Below are 17343 nucleotides of genomic sequence, written 5' to 3'. Positions count from 1 at the left end.
GCAGCTGGATTGGGACTGCTAGAGGGGACTTTAACTCTAGCCCACCACAATCTCGATTGGGGCCCCCATGGTAGCTGTTTTTCAAGGGAGAAAATGCTCTCAACAGTGCCAGTAGGAGGTTTTTTTCCTGTTGACAGATAGCTTCAGGGGCTACTGTCCATATCAAAACCATTGCAAAGATAGGGTTGACGCTCCTTCCCCTGACACAGTTCCAGTCTGTTGAGGGAGGTGAACTGGCTACTTGCTGTCAAAACAAAACAAAACCCAGCATAGAAGTGCTAAGCATGCACTTCCTGTAACATGTAGTTTGACCCTGATAGTGACTGCTTGGTGTATGTTTATAGAGAAAAGATTGCATAGACCTAGTCTGAGTCTGAACATCCCAGATGAAAGGAGGGAATAAAAAGTCTGATCAAAAATTGACTTTAGCCATTGGTTTGCCACTGAAAGTCAGCTCATGTATTGAGTGCATCATTACCTTCATTCTGAGGAAATATGCAGTGGGAAGGGAATGAGTTGGTTCCTTTTCTCCTGGTGCACTCAAGGTACACCAAAGGAGGGCTTAGATAAAAGTCAAAAAGGAGTTTTATACCTACCCTAACAGTTGGTAAGTATCTTCTTAGGGAAAAGGCTACTCATCTTGTTCTTTGTCTTGTAATCTTAAAGTCCATACATATTGCATTCATGATGTTAAAAATGAAGTGGAAAATGAATTACTAGTTATGTAAAATTCACTAGAGGTGGTACTTCTACCAATACAAGAAAAATCTGCAAGTAATTATATATTTCAGTCAAAGAAGTTTTTTGTATTTGCTTTTTTGCAAAAACTTCACGGCTGTGCGTTGCTGGGGGGAAAATGGAATCTGATTGCATCAATTCACCAATGCAGTACGGAGAGGGTGGGCAAGATTAATCCAGTAGCACAGTGCACTTTTTGGATTGAGTCACTGTATAGGAGGTCTTACCTGGCAATAATGCAGTGAACTCAGTGTTTTTGAGTTTCAAATGGCTGCTGCCTCGGTAGGCAGCAGAAGTGGAGCTTAAAACCTCTGCTTTCCTTTCTGGCAGTGACCCCATAATGTTTTGGTTAGGAAACAACATCATGATGTGAGGATTGGGTCTTAAAGCAGTTTACAATTAAAATGAGCACACAAGGAATGGTTATAAGGTGGAACTGTGTGTGGCAGAATTTTCGGGTCCCTGGCCATTTGTGATATAATCCAGGTCCCAGGCTCTTTCCTCCAGAGGAGGGGGCAAAAAAAGTTGTAGACTCAGACTGACTGATAGTGAAGATGTCACCCATAAAAGCAGACCCTTGTTGATCTGTGGATTCCAATGGGCAAGTTAACTCTTTCTGGACCAGGTAGAGTTTGTTTTGATCCAGCAACCGTGTTGTTTAGTCACATACTCAGAATTTCTGAAAATAAGAAATTACGCCTTAAGAAACCTTGACATGTATTCTTCCTTTATAAATTTAACGTGTTTTGATGTGTCATGTGGAATATAGGTTTGTTTTTTCAAAATAAGATAAAGACAGTCTCCTGCATATATCCAGTTCTTTGCCAGCTTCACAACCAGTGGTTAGAAAGACCAGGTACCTGGACCATCGTCCAGACACATGCCAGACTGATAAACAGCAGCAGCGAGCAATAGGGATGTGCACGAACTGGTTTGGCGGTCCTTTTGTGTACCGCTGAACCGGTTCAAAAGTCTGGTGGTTCAGTGGTGGTGGGGTTACCTTTAAGGAGTGTGCACACATGGCAGGCACTTCCAGTTAGGGGTGTGCACGGAACCGCCTACTGTGGTCCGGCACTGGGGTGGAGGGGTACCTTTAAGGGTGGCGGGAGGGTTTACTTACCCCTCCTGCCACTTTTCCGCTTGCCGCCGTAATCCTAAGTGTAATTGGGGCGGCAGGATATCTCCCTGCCGCCCCTTTCTCGATGTTGCTGGGAAAACTCCCAGCAGTCCTTTGTGCGCGCGCACACGTCACAGAGGCGCGCGCGTCTCTGTGATGTGCGCGCACGCACAAAGGACTGCTGGGAGTTTTCCCAGCAACATCGAGAAAGGGGCGGCAGGGAGATATCCTGCCGCCCCAATTACACTTAGGATTACGGCGGCAAGCGGAAAAGCGGCGGGAGGGGTAAGTAAACCCTCCCGCCGCCCTTAAAGGTACCCCCCCACCCGAACCGGACCGCCCAGGTCCGGACCGGTCCGGAGGCTATTTCAATGGCCTCCAGACCGGTCCGGGCCCATCCCTACTTCCAGTTTGACGCTGACCAGGGTGGCAAGGAGGTACGCTGTTGCCCCATCCCAGCGATTTTGCAGACTGCCGGCGGGGGAAACGTGGCCAGTGGGGGAAGAGAACCTTCCCTGCTCCTTAAAGGTATCTCCCCCACCCCCCACCGCTGAACTGGCTGCCTGCGGTTCCGTTATCCCTAGCTATATGTAGGGGGCGGGATGTGCTTTTTGAATACGATTCTAATTTTATAGGATGTTGAAAAACATATTTGCAGTCTTACTAGTATCATTTTCTTCCTCCCTGTCATGTTGTTCTCATTCATATAAATTTTCTTCATTGATTTAAAACAGCTTTGGCTTGATGCTTATTTTGGTTGTCTTAAGCCCAAGGTGTCATGCTCTCTGAAGCCTCTGCTGTACAAGCCTGTGGCATATTGTGAAAAAAAACCCTGCAAATCCTAGTTCTTGGTTGTATTTATTTTATATATTTTTGCTCCATGCTTTTCATTATCTGGTCATTTAGAGATGAAATACATTTGTGGCTTGTGAAGTAAACTCGTGGCCTCTTTTAATTGAAACTCAAGAAGCCAGGAAGCAGGAGTAACACATACATCTTTCTTTTCCTCCTGCAGTGGCAAAGCCAAGTTGTTCAAAGGATACTCTTGTAAATTCCTTGTACTGACTTCAGCACGGATTTTCTCCTTTCCCCTTCTGTGTTTAGTTTTCAGGATTGGTAGTAGGGTTTAGGAACAGGAGGTTGGTGCCCAAGACTGTTTCAGCTGCTTCGTCCTGCTACTGTTTGTTTCATGCTGTGGAGAAGTAATGAGGTTTCTGGGTTTTTTTAAAAAATTCCTTCCTTCCTTCCTTCCTTCCTTCCTTCCTTCCTTCCTTCCTTCCTTTCCTGTGTTAAGGTAGGTAAAAATGCATCTTCTTTTGGCTTAACATTGGTGATTGTGCACACCTTCATTGTTTAAATAACATTTCAGCCAGAAATTAGATTTTTAAAGTATGGAGCATCTGTATTCCTGCCAGTACAAGCTGATCCATTCAGGTTATCATGGCTGCACAGTTTCTGTTTATGTGAAAGGTTCTATTTCCTAATAGAAGCACTTTCAGGAGTGTATGTTGTGACTCTTGATTTCAGAATCACAGAGCTGGAATTAAGCTCCTCCAAACATCAACCTTCTACAGGTTTACTGGCACAACTTGACCACAAGCTGGGAAAGGGAACCAAAGGCACCTGCAGAACAAGCAACTCCCAAGTGTTTTGAGTAAAACTCTGCCTCAAAGAAAATGGTTTGGGGTGGGGATGGACCCGCCCCATGCAAAATCCTGTATTGTTACCATGGTAATTTTTGATGATGAAAGAGAGGAAATGTGATAATAGAGTTCATTCCTTGACCAAGTTTGTTAATCATTTAGGTTGCTAGTAAAAAGGACATTTGCTTCTACCTTCAGGCAGTAAGTTGTGTTTTTCCGAGGATTGGGGTGGGCATCCTGACTTGACTGGTTGTCAGCCTTCTCATGCTTCAAGACAGGGCCAATCAGATTTCAGATCTGTATATACTATGCTGCTGCAGCCACACCCAACCCAGTTCCGGTCCTGTCTCACTTCAAGAGAGTCCACAAGCTGCCCAGTCTCTTCTAGCTTCTAGTTGCCTTAGGCTTGTTTTTCCTTTGTTATCCTCTGTCTTTTTGGTTTGTGTCTCTGCACTTGAGCCGCTCATGGAGCTTTCACATTGCGGTGACATGCTGAAGGGCGCCCTTTCGGAGTGTGTGTGTGTGTGTGTGTGTGTGTGTGTGTGTATAGAGATAGATATATGATTGATAAGTTACCATAAGATGCCATAAGATACCATAACAATTGTGTATTGTTACATTAGAAAAGTGGACTATAAACTAGATATTTTGAAAGCTCTCGTTTATTTTTAAGGTCCATGTCAGGAGTTTAATTTCTTTCCTCTTTGTAGAAGAAAAGCATGATGACTTTTTGCATGACATGCTCATCTGCCTGAGTCAGAATGCATTGCTTTTGAGGAGCTTTCTCGAGGAAGTGTTTTCTGATCATGAAAACAATGAAATGAAATGTTCTAGAGGGCTCAGAGGCACTAGCAGTGGATACTTGAGATGCAGTACCAAATCATTTCCATATCCAAAAGCTTTGAATGCTTGGGTAGCTCCCGCCAATATTATGCTGAAAGCGCAAAACAAAGGAATAGGAATCAGCCGAATTATATTTTCAGTGATGCTAAATTATAGGGAAGCAGCCCTTCCCATCTATTATATGACCTTGAAATTAAGGGTTATAACAAACTGTTAGTGGTATTTCTATACCAACACCATTCTCTTTAATCTTCATTTGCTTGTGGCTTGTAGTACTTGCTCTTGAAACTGGACAAAATGTTCCCTTACATTTCCCCTTTCTAGTACTGATTTTTTCAAATGGGATATGGTAACAGTCTATCCTTCTTTAAAGCCTATGATTCCCCACTCACCCACTTCAAATGCTGGTATGATGTCAAAGGGATTTGAACCACAGTAGCTTTTGTGAATTGCTACCTCCTGGATACTTAACACCACAGAAATCATGTGTTGCCTCATCTGCAGTTGGCTACAGGGGTCATAATCCATGAAAATATTCTGCTGCTTTGATGCAATATTTTAGTTTAATTTGATCTTTCTGGAGCACATAACACAAACTTGTGAGTAGTAAAACAAATAAGCCCAGGTGAGTGCTGAGATAGTTTAATAGATCTGAGTGTGGTTCCAGTGGGTACACTCTTCATTTGGGATATCCAAGAAGCTTTTCAACTTAGTTCCTGAGTTAAGTTGTTTCCTATAAAACTAAACTGAAAAAACTTCATTTGTTTTCAGTTTCAATACTAAATGGTGTGAAACATGTTTAGTAGTAATAATTGTCCCTTAAATGCTAATAAATGTCTACCTAATATGTCTTCTGGCTGCAACAGAATACCAGCCAGGACTTGTTCCTAGACTTATTTAAGGGGAAACTTCTGGGAATGGATGAAGTTGGAGGTGTAATTTCTTGGTTTAGAATTGGAGGGGGCACCTTTAGTAAAAATAGCATCAAAAATAAATCTCATATAAGTGAGATTCACATGAAAAACATATTGTCTTATCCACAGTTTTGAATAATAACATATGTTCATATAATATAAATTATATGACAACCATGTTGTCGGAGGTTTTTCGCTGATGATACATTGCAAGTGCCATCTTGTATTTTAAATTTTTTTTCACAAGTGGTAGTTGAAACAATTGTGTTTAATTGAACTGTTATACTGAGTGTCAAGTTTTGGTGGTGGTTCATAAAGTTCTTATCTCTGCAGTCACTCATCTTATTACCAAGTTTTCAAACTATTGGCCTTTCTTAGAACACTGACAACTTTCTTGGAAACATAATTTGTTTGAAACAGGATTGTTTCAGTTAGCAGTCTACCTCATGAAAGAACTAGTAGGAGTCGTGTCTAACTTGTGCCTACCTCTACCATATTTATTTTGCAGACCCCTCGGATAACCTGAGAGAAATTCTCCAAAATGTGGCCAAATTGCAAGGGGTGTCAAATATGCGAAAGCTAGGCCACTTGAATAATTTTACTAAGGTAAGCATTTTGATCATTGTTAAATAACGTATGTGTTCATTTGTGTTGCATGAAGAGTTTGCTAGGTGAATTGGAACAAAATTCATGTTGCAGAAACCACTGGAATGAGAAATATTGTAATAGGTTGATAAAGTGATCAAGGATGGACCATTTAACTAAAACGAGTACACCATTTAATGAATGCTTTGCTAGTTGGCTATTAATTACTTGATCATTTACAATTGTTTTAATATATGAGTTTCATCAAGTGTTTGAATAAAATTACAATGAAGCATAATGAACAATCTTTGACAATTTTTTGCAATTTGAATAACATTCATGGATTGTAATTTCACATGTAGATGGGAATAGGGAGGTTTCTAATTTATTATTTATTTATTTATTAATCAGATTTGTACACCGCCCCAAACTTTCATCTCTGGGTGGTTAACAATAGCATAAAACAGTAAAATATATACAAAAACTTAAAACAATTTAACAATTTAAAAATCATCTACAAATTAAAACCTTAAAATTTTAAAGAACTGATAAAGCTTGGGTGAAGAGGTGGGTTTTCAAATGCTTTAAAAAAATTATCAGAGATGGGGAGGATCATATCTCAGTAGGGAGCGCATTCCACAGTCTCGGGTCAGCAACCAAGAAAGCCCATCCCTGTGTGATTGCCAGCCGAGCTGGCAGCAACTGGAGACAGATCTCTCCGGACAACCTCAATGGACGTTGGGGCTCATAATGAAGAAGACGTGCCCTTAGATACCCAGGGCCTAAGCCATTTAGGTAGGGCTTTATAAGTTATAACCAGCACTTTGTATTCTGCCTGGAAACCTACGCAGCCAGTGTAACTCTATCAACAAAGGAATGATGTGGTCTCTCCGAGATGACCCAGAGACCAACCTGGCCGCCACATTCTGTACCAACTGAAGCTTCCGGACTACATACAAAGGCAGCTCCACATAGAGCGCATTGCAAAAGTCAAGTCTGGAGGTTACCGACATATGTACCACTGTTCTGAGGTCGTTCATCTCAAGAAATGGACACGGCTGGCGTATCAGCCGAAGCTGATAGAAAGCCCCTCTGGCCACCGCCTCAACCTGAGAAACCAGGGAGAGGTATGGATCCAGAAGTACTCCCAGACTGCGAACCTGTTCCTTTTGATGAAGTGTGACCCCATCCAGAACAGGGAGATCAAAATCGTCTCTGGAGTTCTGACCCTGGACAGTTAGTACCTCCGTCTTATCTGGATTCAGTTTCAGTTTAATGGAAGACATATAATGGAAGGACAAATACTGAACATGACGTGAAAAGAGAGACTGGCATTCTAGAAATACATAATCACAGGAATATTATTTTGAACTAGCTTATTATAGTCTCCAAACTCCCCGTTCGATCTCTCCTCCCCTCCCTTGATTCTTTCTGTGCCACCCCATTGAAGCCTGGCTGTCTAGCTCCCTCCCTTCCTCACAGCCGCTTGTCCCTGCTACCCCAAGGGCCCCAGCCCTTTACCTACCCAATGTGGCCAGCTGTGGCCGCAGCTTGCTTGCCTGCAGGGACAGAGGGAGCCACCACTTGGCGTTGGAGCTGGAGAAGGGAGAAGTGGCGGTGGTGTGAGGAGGTAAACTAAAGTTGGTTGTACGCCTGTTATTCTTGTCTAAAGTATTATTATTCTTCCGCCCACTGTTCTTCATCGCAAGGCCCTGGAACCAGGGCCGGGTCCCGTCAACCCTAAATGCATCTCTCTGACTATTGTTTATTCGGTTTGTGCAAAGCTTCAGCCCAAACTGGGCACTCCTTACAGTCCTCCTAGCACCATGTGAAGGTGACCATTCCCATTGCAGAGTATTACACTGTTCCCAGAGCTGCTGGGGTTCCTTTAAGGGTAATGGAGCCCTGGTGCCCGTCTGCTGGGAAATGTAATCCTTAGGAAACATAGGAAACTGCCATTTACTGAGTCAGACCATTGGTCTATCTAGCTCAGTATTGTCTTCACAGACTGGCAGCGGCTTCTCCAAGGTTGCAGGCAGGAATCTCTCTCAGCCCTATCTTGGAGAAGCCAGGGCGGGAACTTGAAACCTTTTGCTCTTCCCAGAGCGGCTCCATCCCCTGAGGGGAATATCTTACAGCACTCACACATCAAGTCTCCCATTCATATGCAACCAGGGCAGACCCTGCTTAGCTATGGGGACAAGTCATGCTTGCTACCACAAGACCAGCTCTCCTCTCCTTCCCAGTGCTTTCCCCATAGAGCTCTGAGGGGAGAGTGCTGGGAAGGGCTACACCCCACTGCTCCATGTGTGCCTTCCAAGATGGCTCTGGGGCTTAATAGGGCTCCATGCTCTTAAAGGCTCCCCCCACCTCCCCATGCAGCACTGTGTAGTGGGAACAGTTGCTCTGTACAGTGCCAGAGGGACTGTGCAGAGTATTCAGCATGGAAGTCAGCACAGTGGGAAATGATTCTCATATTCAAGGTTTTTTGCCAAAGTGGCCCCTGCTTGAATAATAGTGAAGATCACTGCTTTAGCCATTAGCTAGCATTGTTTTAAATTAGACCAGTTTTAAGGTTTTAAAAAAGATATGGGAAACTGCTATATACTGAGTCAGACCATTGGTCTATCTAGCTCATTATTGTCTTCATAGACTGGCAGTGGCTTCTCCAAGGTTGCAGGCAGGAATCTTTCTCAGCCCTATCTTGGAGAAGCCAGGGAGGGAACTTGAAACCTTCTGCTCTTCCCAGAGCGGCTCCATCCCCTGAGGGGAATATCTTGCAGTGCTCACACTTTTAGTCTCCCATTCATATTCAACCAGGGCCGATCCTGCTTAGCTAAGGGGACAAATCATGATTGCTACCACAAGAACAGCTCTCCTCTCCTGACCAGCTCTTACACAGCCCCTTTAACATGGAGGAGAGCAGGTCCCTACCTGCTCCTCATTGACTTGCTGCCACTTTTGTAATCATGGTGCCCCGCCCAGCTATGATTGTGTGCCAGTGGGGTGCCTCTCAACTGCCCCTGTATTACGCCGACACGCACATAGCCTCTGTTGGGGTTTTTTTGTTATTGCGTAGATCTAGTTTGCATTTTGAGTTGAAATTGTTTTCTAAATGAGATGTTACATCTAAGCTAGGATACTGCCTATTGTTCTGATGGGTTGCCTGTTTGTGTTTGGAAGCTGACTCTGTATATTACATGAAGTCCTGGTGTAATTACAGAGCACAGGACATATACATACCTCCCCCTGTCCTCTGATTTCTGTTGGTGGAGACCAGGAGTAGTGGTGCCTCCATTGCAACATTATAAACACAACACATAGTGGCACCTTTCGGATTTGTCCAGCTTGTCTGTGCAAAAGCAAAAGTCCCAAGCAAAACAGTGGGTAACTCCTTCTACGCTGCTCAACATCCAGCTGTTCAGGGTTTAGCGTAGGATGGATGCTGGCTTTGCAACCTTTAGGTATGCTAGCTATTTTCCTTTAACTAGCTTGCTGTTAATTTGGATTAATTTTCAAGGGGAAATAGATGCTTGCAATCATCTTTCCCAGCCATTCAAATACATTTACAAAAGTTACTAGGCTGCAAAGCATTTACTAGTCAACCTGCCCACACATACCCATGTTAGTTATTTGTGGAGTGAAAGGAGGAGGAAAAAGAACCAACTCCAGTAAAGTTTTTTTCTTTCTCTTAAAAAAAAAAAAAGTGTGTGTATATATATTTATACCCTGCCCCTCCAGTACATTACTGCTCGGGGCAGCTCACAACATTAACAAAACAGATACAATGTAAAATAAAACATTAATAAAGTAAAACAAGTTAAAAAGACCAGACTAAAGCCACATTTAAAATTACAAATTTTAAAAGTTTCAAATTAAAGGTTATTAATAGATAAAAACTGAGAATTTAAAACACTAATAAACCTACCAGATATAAGCAGCCGATAAAACATTAACAGGCCTCTTTAAAAAAATGTGTGTTTGTTTCTAAATACTGAGGGAGGGAGCATGTCGAAGAACTTCAGGGAGGATGTTCCAAAGCTGAGGGGCCACAACCAAAAAGTCCCTGTCTCTAGTTCCTGCCAACTGGCTCTTAGTTGTGCAGCCATGAGCAGGGCCTGAGATGCTGAGCAGAGGGGCCCTGGCAGGTTCATATGGGTGAATGTGGTCCAACAGGCACCCAGCCCCAAGCCATGTAGGGCTTGAAAGGCCAGGACCAACACATTGAATGTAGCTTGAAAATGGACCGGTAACCAATGAAGCTGCCTCAGGATGGGTAAATATGGTAATAGATGCTAGGGAGCACCTTCTACCATTTACATGCTGGATTCTGAGGCTGGGGAACTTTCAGGGATTTATTTTTGGGAGGATCACCAAGAACCCCCAATTGCATGAGTGAAACATATGTAAGGGCAGTGCTAGACTAGATTAGGGGTGCACAACTCATTATTAGTGGGCTGGAACCAATCATGACTTGGTATGTGGGGCCTGGATAATTGTTCAGCACATTAATTGATATCATGGAAGCAATTATTATGCCTTAAAAATACAAATGAAAGCAATTAGTTACCCCAGCATGAGGAAATAAGAGGAAACTGCTAGCAACCTTTCCTCCTCCTTGCCTCTTGTTCACTTTCAAAGCTTCCAAACCCCACCAGAGCCATGGGGCAAGGCAACAATTTGCACCTCACCTCAGTCACTACAAAACCTTGGGCCACCCCTGAGGAGAGCAGAAAAGTCCTCACAGGCTGGATCCAGCCCCCAGGCCTTAGGTTGTGCAGTTCTGGTCTAGATGTTGCCCATATATTTGTGTTGTGCCACTCCTTGTAGGGGCAGCAGCGTGCTGTAGCCAATCCTATCTGTATGATACATGTACTTCTGTTATACTTACACTTTCAAATGCGTGTTTGCATGCATACATGGCATATTTTTATGTACACTTATGCATTGGGTGCTTCCATATAATTCTGATAGGCTAGGTGCATTTGGGAAAATCTATAGAATGTCAAATGGGGGGAACACTTTGAATTTGGGCCCCTTTTTATCCAGTGTCCTCCTTGGACAGCTTTCACTGAATGCAGGCTGTTAAGCTTTGTAGAACTCCTGTGCGATGCAGTTGTTTGAAATATATTCTAAGAACTACCTCTCCTGTTTAGGGGAGAGACAGAGGGAGCTAGTGATGTGATCTTGGAACCATGAGAATGTCTCTTGCTTAACATCATTTTACTATAGATCAAGTAACAAGTGCAGCTGACTGCTGACCAGCAGAAATGTAAAAGAATATTTGTGGAACTGTTAGCCCAGATTTTAGAGCTTGTCACTAATTGAGTAGCATTTAAAAATTATTTTCTCAAATTGTTTAGACAAATTTTGAAGCAAATATTAGGACTTGCTTCACACAGAGGCAGTTAGTTGTGTACTAAGAATACAAAACAGAGCATGCATGCATTTGTGTTTTTGGATTTATGACTGCTTTTCAACACCAGAATGTGCAAAACAGCAGCAAAAACGCCCAACATAAATATACCAAGAAATATAGCAAGGCTGCCTCTTATATTGAAGATCACTTCCTGCTTTTCCTATTCCTACATCAGTTGACTATCATTTGTGTAGTGAGAATTCACCTACTGAAGTGACAAGTCTTTTCCAGAAAATGTTTGGAGTCTGACAGGCTTCTTTTTCAGAGGCTTCTTTTAACAAACTACAGTCAATCTGTTCATGATCTCTATACACAACTACACACTGAATACTGTCCTTATGCTCATGTTTCTGGCTATGGATACAAAAGCATTTCTGGGAGATTTCTAAGAACTGATGCCCAGGGAGTAAGGTACAACAAAATAATATCTTCATAATGAAGATTTTTAATCAGGAAATGTATCAAAACATTTGAAAAGGTTAAATAGTACTTTAGGGATGTGCACAAAATGGATTTCGCGCTCTGTTTTGAGCTTGAAATGAAAGGCAAATGGATGAAATGTTCTGTTGCATTGGTCCAACCGGTTGTTTCAATGGAACAAACTTGAAATGTTTCGAGTTTGTTCCGGCCATAGGGAACCATGGGGAAATTCAATCGGTAGCTCCTAGGGACACCAAAGTGGGTTGTGTGGTAGGGCATGATAGGTGCTACCAATGCACAAAAGAAATGGGCAAGCAGGCAATTTTAAACAATATTTTTAGCATTTCCCCCCAAACCCCCATAGGATGCTATGGGGGTTTGGGGGAAAGGTTTAAAACTTCTTTCAAATTGCCTGCTTGTCCATTTCTTTTGTGAGTTGAGTGGTAGGTAGCACCCATCATGTCCTACTATTCAACTCACTTTGGTGTCCCAGAATGCAATGCATTTTGTAATCCTATCTTGAAAAACATTGCAGAAGCACACAGTAAAAGGGAATCTGTCCCTCCCAACACACAACATACATTTTAACATGCTCCAAAAATGGCCAAAAAAGAATACCTGACCCATAATCCACTGCCAGCCACCGTGTCTGTGCTGCAGTAACATCATTGGCACAAGTTGTTCTCTCACACACAATTGACTCCATACGTTCCTAGCATTGCAACAGCTGCTGCTGCAGCATTCTTAGTAGCAAGCATAGCTATAAGCTCAACTACAGCAACTTCAGCCACATTTTGACTGAGTACGCTGTGCAATGCTCATTGCAGAGCAGACCAGAGCAGTGCAGTGAGTGAAGCACAAGTTATTCTCAAGGCCAGACATGGAGCTCATCACAGCAATCACCAAGAAATATTTTTTTTGTGTGTGTACACACACACACACACACACACACACACACACACACACACACACACAGCTGCCACTATCCATTTCTCACCATAACACAATCTCGCAGACAAAGCAAACTGCAACTCAAGGAAGGAAGGCACCCAAGTTCTGCCTTTGTCAATCTGAGATCCAGCAAAACCAGATAGTTATAGCAGCAATAGCACAGCATATTATACTCAGTGCTGAAAAAGGAAAACCACAAAATCAGACCTTTCTTGATTCCTTCCTCCTGTCCTGATGTATCCTCTTCAATGTATCCCCTTCAATGCACAAGAGCTTTCTCTGCCTTCCAGTCCTTTTTTAATACACTTTGTTTGTTTATTACATTTTATATCCCGCTCTTCCTCCAAGGAGCCCAGAGTGGTGTACTGCATACTTAAGTTTCTCCTCACAACAACCCTGTGAAGTAGGTTAGGCTGAGAGAAGTGACTGGCCCAGAGTCACCCAGAAAGTGTCATGGCGGAATGGAGATTTGACCTCTGGTCTCCCTGGTCCTAGTCTAGCACTCTAACCACTACACCACGCTGGCTCTAATTTTGAAATTTGCTCCAAAAGTCTTCCCCCCTAAATCCTCCCTGCCAATGGGGTCACAGTTGCCCATGAAAACACTCTTGATTTGTATGTGAACGAGCCAACCAAGAAGCAAGGATATTGCAAGCCAATCAGAAGCCAGTGCCAGAAAACCAATTGGCAAGGGAAAAACAGGCATCCATAATGATGCTCAAAACATTGAAATGTTTTGATCAGAATGGGAGGAGTTCTGCTCCAAGCTTGGAACAGGTCCTTTATTTAAAGTGTGTTCTGTTTCAAGCTGCAAAACACTTGAAATGGCCCATTTCAAGTCAGAATGCTTTGCCCTCTGAACGTTGTGCACATCCCTACAGTACTTCTCATATCATTGCATTACATTCAGAACTGCTGTTCTGTGTGCATTAGTGGTAAAGTGATAGAAGCATATTTATTATTGATTTAATATGTTCCACTTTGAATTAATGAGTCAGCAGTGAAAGAGTGTGAGATCCTTTCCCCTGATTTTTTTCTATTTTGCTAAGACTTTTAAATGTACCCATACAAGATTGTGTGTTCCCTTTACTGAACCATTTCTTTATTTATTATGAATTGCCAATCCTCTTAAAATGCCAGTGGTAATGTACAAGCAAAACATTGAGGTTCAAGAACTTTGAAGCAATTGCTTGCTTGTTACGGGCTAACCAGCTACTTCAGAATATGCTCCTTTCTGCTGTTTTTGATATGTATGTGGGGCATCTCTCAAGAAACCCTCTTCTGTCTGTGGGTAGCCCTGTTTTGTAGCCTTTTACTGGTTGGCTTGAGACTATCAAGTGCACTGTTAGAAGGAATGGTGAGTTTTTCTTGTCACTGTACTGTTGTTGACAGTCTCTGACCATTCTAATTTTAAGCCACTGTTTAAGGCACAATGACCTGAATTTCTATGACTCAGCCCTGTAGCATGATCCAGCCATGTCTGGAATTGATCATAAAAGATCTCAGAGTTGAAATATGAAGGTTGTAAAGCAACTATCTCTACACTAAAGTAATGTTCTAGTTTTTCACACAAATGGGCTATTCTGGGAATTCTTTTGCTGTTCTCTACTGCATCAGCTGCTACCATGTTGCCACTAAATAATATATTTTTCACAAAATTCTGCCCCAAACAAATATATTTATATGCCCCAATCAATCGGGTGTATTCTATTCTTTCCATAGAATTGTGCCCATGGTTGCTAAGACAACAAACAATTCAGTGATAAGGATAAGACACAGCAAATGTAACATCAACCTCAATATATCAGAACCATTCTATATTGTTTTAAAGCATGACTCTTAATTCTCTTGGCATGTGTGCCTTAATTTCAAGATGACCGTGCCAGCACTTTTGCTTGTGTTCTGTTCCAGTATCTTTCACTCTGTAGCAAGGTAGAGCAGACTGTTTGGGTTTTGGCTTGCTAAATATTTGTGGGTCTTAAAGTACAAGATGATCTAATCTTATTAGGATAATGATAGATTTATGATAAATTTCCACAACTTTGTATACTTGCAGTATCCAAAGTTGTGAGATATATGTCTGGTTTGTAAAGATTTCCTAACATTTCTTGGTAGTGCAAGTTTCATAACATTCTATGGATTTTTGGGCATCAAGGACAGTTTAGACTAGAGGAAGGGATGAAATGTACTGAGGGTGCAAAAAACGCTTGGTTGTGTGTGAATAAAGGAATATGAGTAAAACAGTAGAAAGGAAAAAGGTCTTATCAAGGGAGATAAGCCCCAATCCTCCAATCAAAGAAAGCACCTCTTTATGCTGGCAGTGCTTGTGCAGACAAATGCTGTAAGCATGTTCAGCATGGGAATGAGGTTTTTGAGCATGTCAGTGCTCTGGCAGGTCTTGCTGGTGTGCTCTTGGGATGCTGTACACAGATATAGCATCCATTTTGTTTTGTAACAAGAGGACTGAGAGTACATTGGAATGCCCTTGATATTCTGGGTCCTGGGCTAGGCACAACACTTTCTATGAAGGGTGCAAAAGGAGAATGAGGACCTGTGGAAGACGTTCATTCCTATCTGTGCCAATTTAGAAATCTGCATAAAATCAATGAAAGCTAGTGCAAATTTTACATGAATACATTGGTTTCTACTGTTCTTCTTGGCAATGCATCTTGATCAAGCAGTTACCTGTAAACCTCTATGGACTGTGGGAAGAACCATGAAAACTTGCCGGAACTCATGGCAAAGAGCTGTCTTTATAAATGATGAAAACCTGGAAGAGCCTGCTGAATGGGCTGTTTTGATATATTTCATCTAAAATATTGTCCTCCTCCAAATCACATAGGAACTTGTGAAAAATCCTTTCAGCAAATCAACTATAGAATTTTTTAAAAAAATTGTTAGAGAAGAATCTTATAGTAACATATAGGTAAGGTGGTGATATTTTTGACTAGCCTACTATAAACACTGCAGTAAAACACCATTGTATTTCTCCTTTTCAAAGCAAAAATATTACTTTGACATGTTTTATTTTCCAGGGAATGTACTTGTAAGTTAATGTTTGATTATTGGTATATAGCCTAAACCTTTTGTGTAGTACTATGAAAATGTGCATTTAATATGCCTTTCACTCTTCTAGTTTCTATCCCACTAAGATATTCTGTCATGTAGTTGAAAACCTCTGCACTAAAGGTGACCTACCTATCAGAGTTAACAGCTGAATCATTCAAAACAATGTTTACCCTCTTTGCCAATTTGTATTTACAATTGTAAAAAATAAAAGTAGCAGCAGTGACTTTTGCCTTTTAAATGTTAAGAGTGGCAGTAGTGGGCACAGACACTCCTGAACTAGCAGAACCACATAAATAGATTGAGCAAAGATGAGATAGCATTGTCATGAAACACAGACAGTATGAGGATAACATCCTTTGGGACTGAGGAAGAAAATAAAGTAAGCCTTGTATCATTTTTAATTCTGTGTCTAAGCTTGATGACCTTGTAAGAATTGTTTGCTCCTTTTAAGGTAACTATAGCCAGATATGTGAGAGCAGTAACTAGGATGATTTTAAGCAAAATTTTAAACATTTTCAGCAGCCTGCTTTTTCTTAAAATATCTTTTAAAAAGAACTTGACTAAAGTAGGAAGAGGAAAAAGCTTTCTTCCAAAAGCTAGTTACTATAACCCAGTGCAATGAGAGACTCTTTGAGTTACGTTGGGAAAAAATGTGGTGTTTTTGCTGTAGACTTTAAAAACTAGCTATTTTCTGTGCTAAATTCTTAGATGGGTATAGGAGACCTTGTGGGGGAATAGGATTCTGAAGCAGGTGTTAATTTCCTTCCCTATCAGGACTTGAGTGGACTGAATGCCTCCTGGCAGCAGAACCTCACTGATTGGATTTGTCATCCCAATGTCATTTGAGGAGAAGGTGGTTCTGAAAGAGCTGGTGCTTTGCTCTGAAAATGTTGTCTTGCACATGTTTTGGGGAGGGGGTCAGAGAGATCCTCTTCTGATGCCAGTGCTGATTATGGTAATCCAGTCCACAAGTCGCTGAACATCATAATTTTTGCATGCCTGTGTAACAGATTATTTGTGCTGAGTTGAGGCCCCCAGAAGTATTGTAAGTTTTGAAGGGAGGCAGAGTTAAATAAATTTGAGAAATCTGGACTTAGAGCGGAAGTTCTATATATTCTTGGTGTTAAAATTATTAAGTAGTGTTTGAAATAAGTGTCACATTTAATACTTTACATTCTAATTTTTTTGGGGGGGGGGCATATGCATGTTCCATCATATTTCAGCATGTAAAATCCAGTAATATGCGACTCTTAGGGCACAGATCATAGTGTCCGAAGAGCTTAATATCTACATTTTCCCTTTCAGCTTCTTTGTAATGCTGGTAATGCTGAAGAAAAACTTGGTTTTACTTATGAAGACATCATTATATGGTGAGTAGCCCTTTCTATTTTTGAGCAATATTTGGAGCATTCAAAATTATACATTATTTAAAAAAACAAAACAAAACGTAATTTCAAAGTTGATTTAAATTGGTCTCCTATCCTAAATAGCATTTTGAAGGTTGATTGATATGCTGGGGCCACAATTCTTGCAACTGTGAGTCTATAGCAGGTGCTGCATGTTCTTTGGAGTTTATAGTTCTTACAGAATAATTGAGATTGGAAACCAAAAACATTTCCCAGTCCTGATCAATGCTCAAATTAG

The 17343-nt window shown here is 41.6% G+C and overlaps 1 protein-coding gene across 3 annotated transcripts in view; it reads left to right on the top strand.

The window, feature by feature from the left end:
* RICTOR (RPTOR independent companion of MTOR complex 2) overlaps positions 1–17343 on the top strand; it is a 103604-nt gene that overhangs the window by 13018 nt on the left and 73243 nt on the right. For all 3 annotated transcript variants that reach the window (XM_053296254.1, XM_053296253.1, XM_053296252.1), the window contains exons 3-4: positions 5764–5861; positions 17005–17069. In XM_053296254.1, coding sequence (XP_053152229.1) covers positions 5764–5861; positions 17005–17069 — 163 coding nt within the window. The remainder of the gene's footprint in view (positions 1–5763; positions 5862–17004; positions 17070–17343) is intronic.

Source organism: Hemicordylus capensis, chromosome 2 (genome assembly GCF_027244095.1).
Source record: "Hemicordylus capensis ecotype Gifberg chromosome 2, rHemCap1.1.pri, whole genome shotgun sequence".
NCBI classification, from domain to species: domain Eukaryota; kingdom Metazoa; phylum Chordata; class Lepidosauria; order Squamata; family Cordylidae; genus Hemicordylus; species Hemicordylus capensis.
This window is presented reverse-complemented; position numbering and strand designations above follow the sequence as displayed.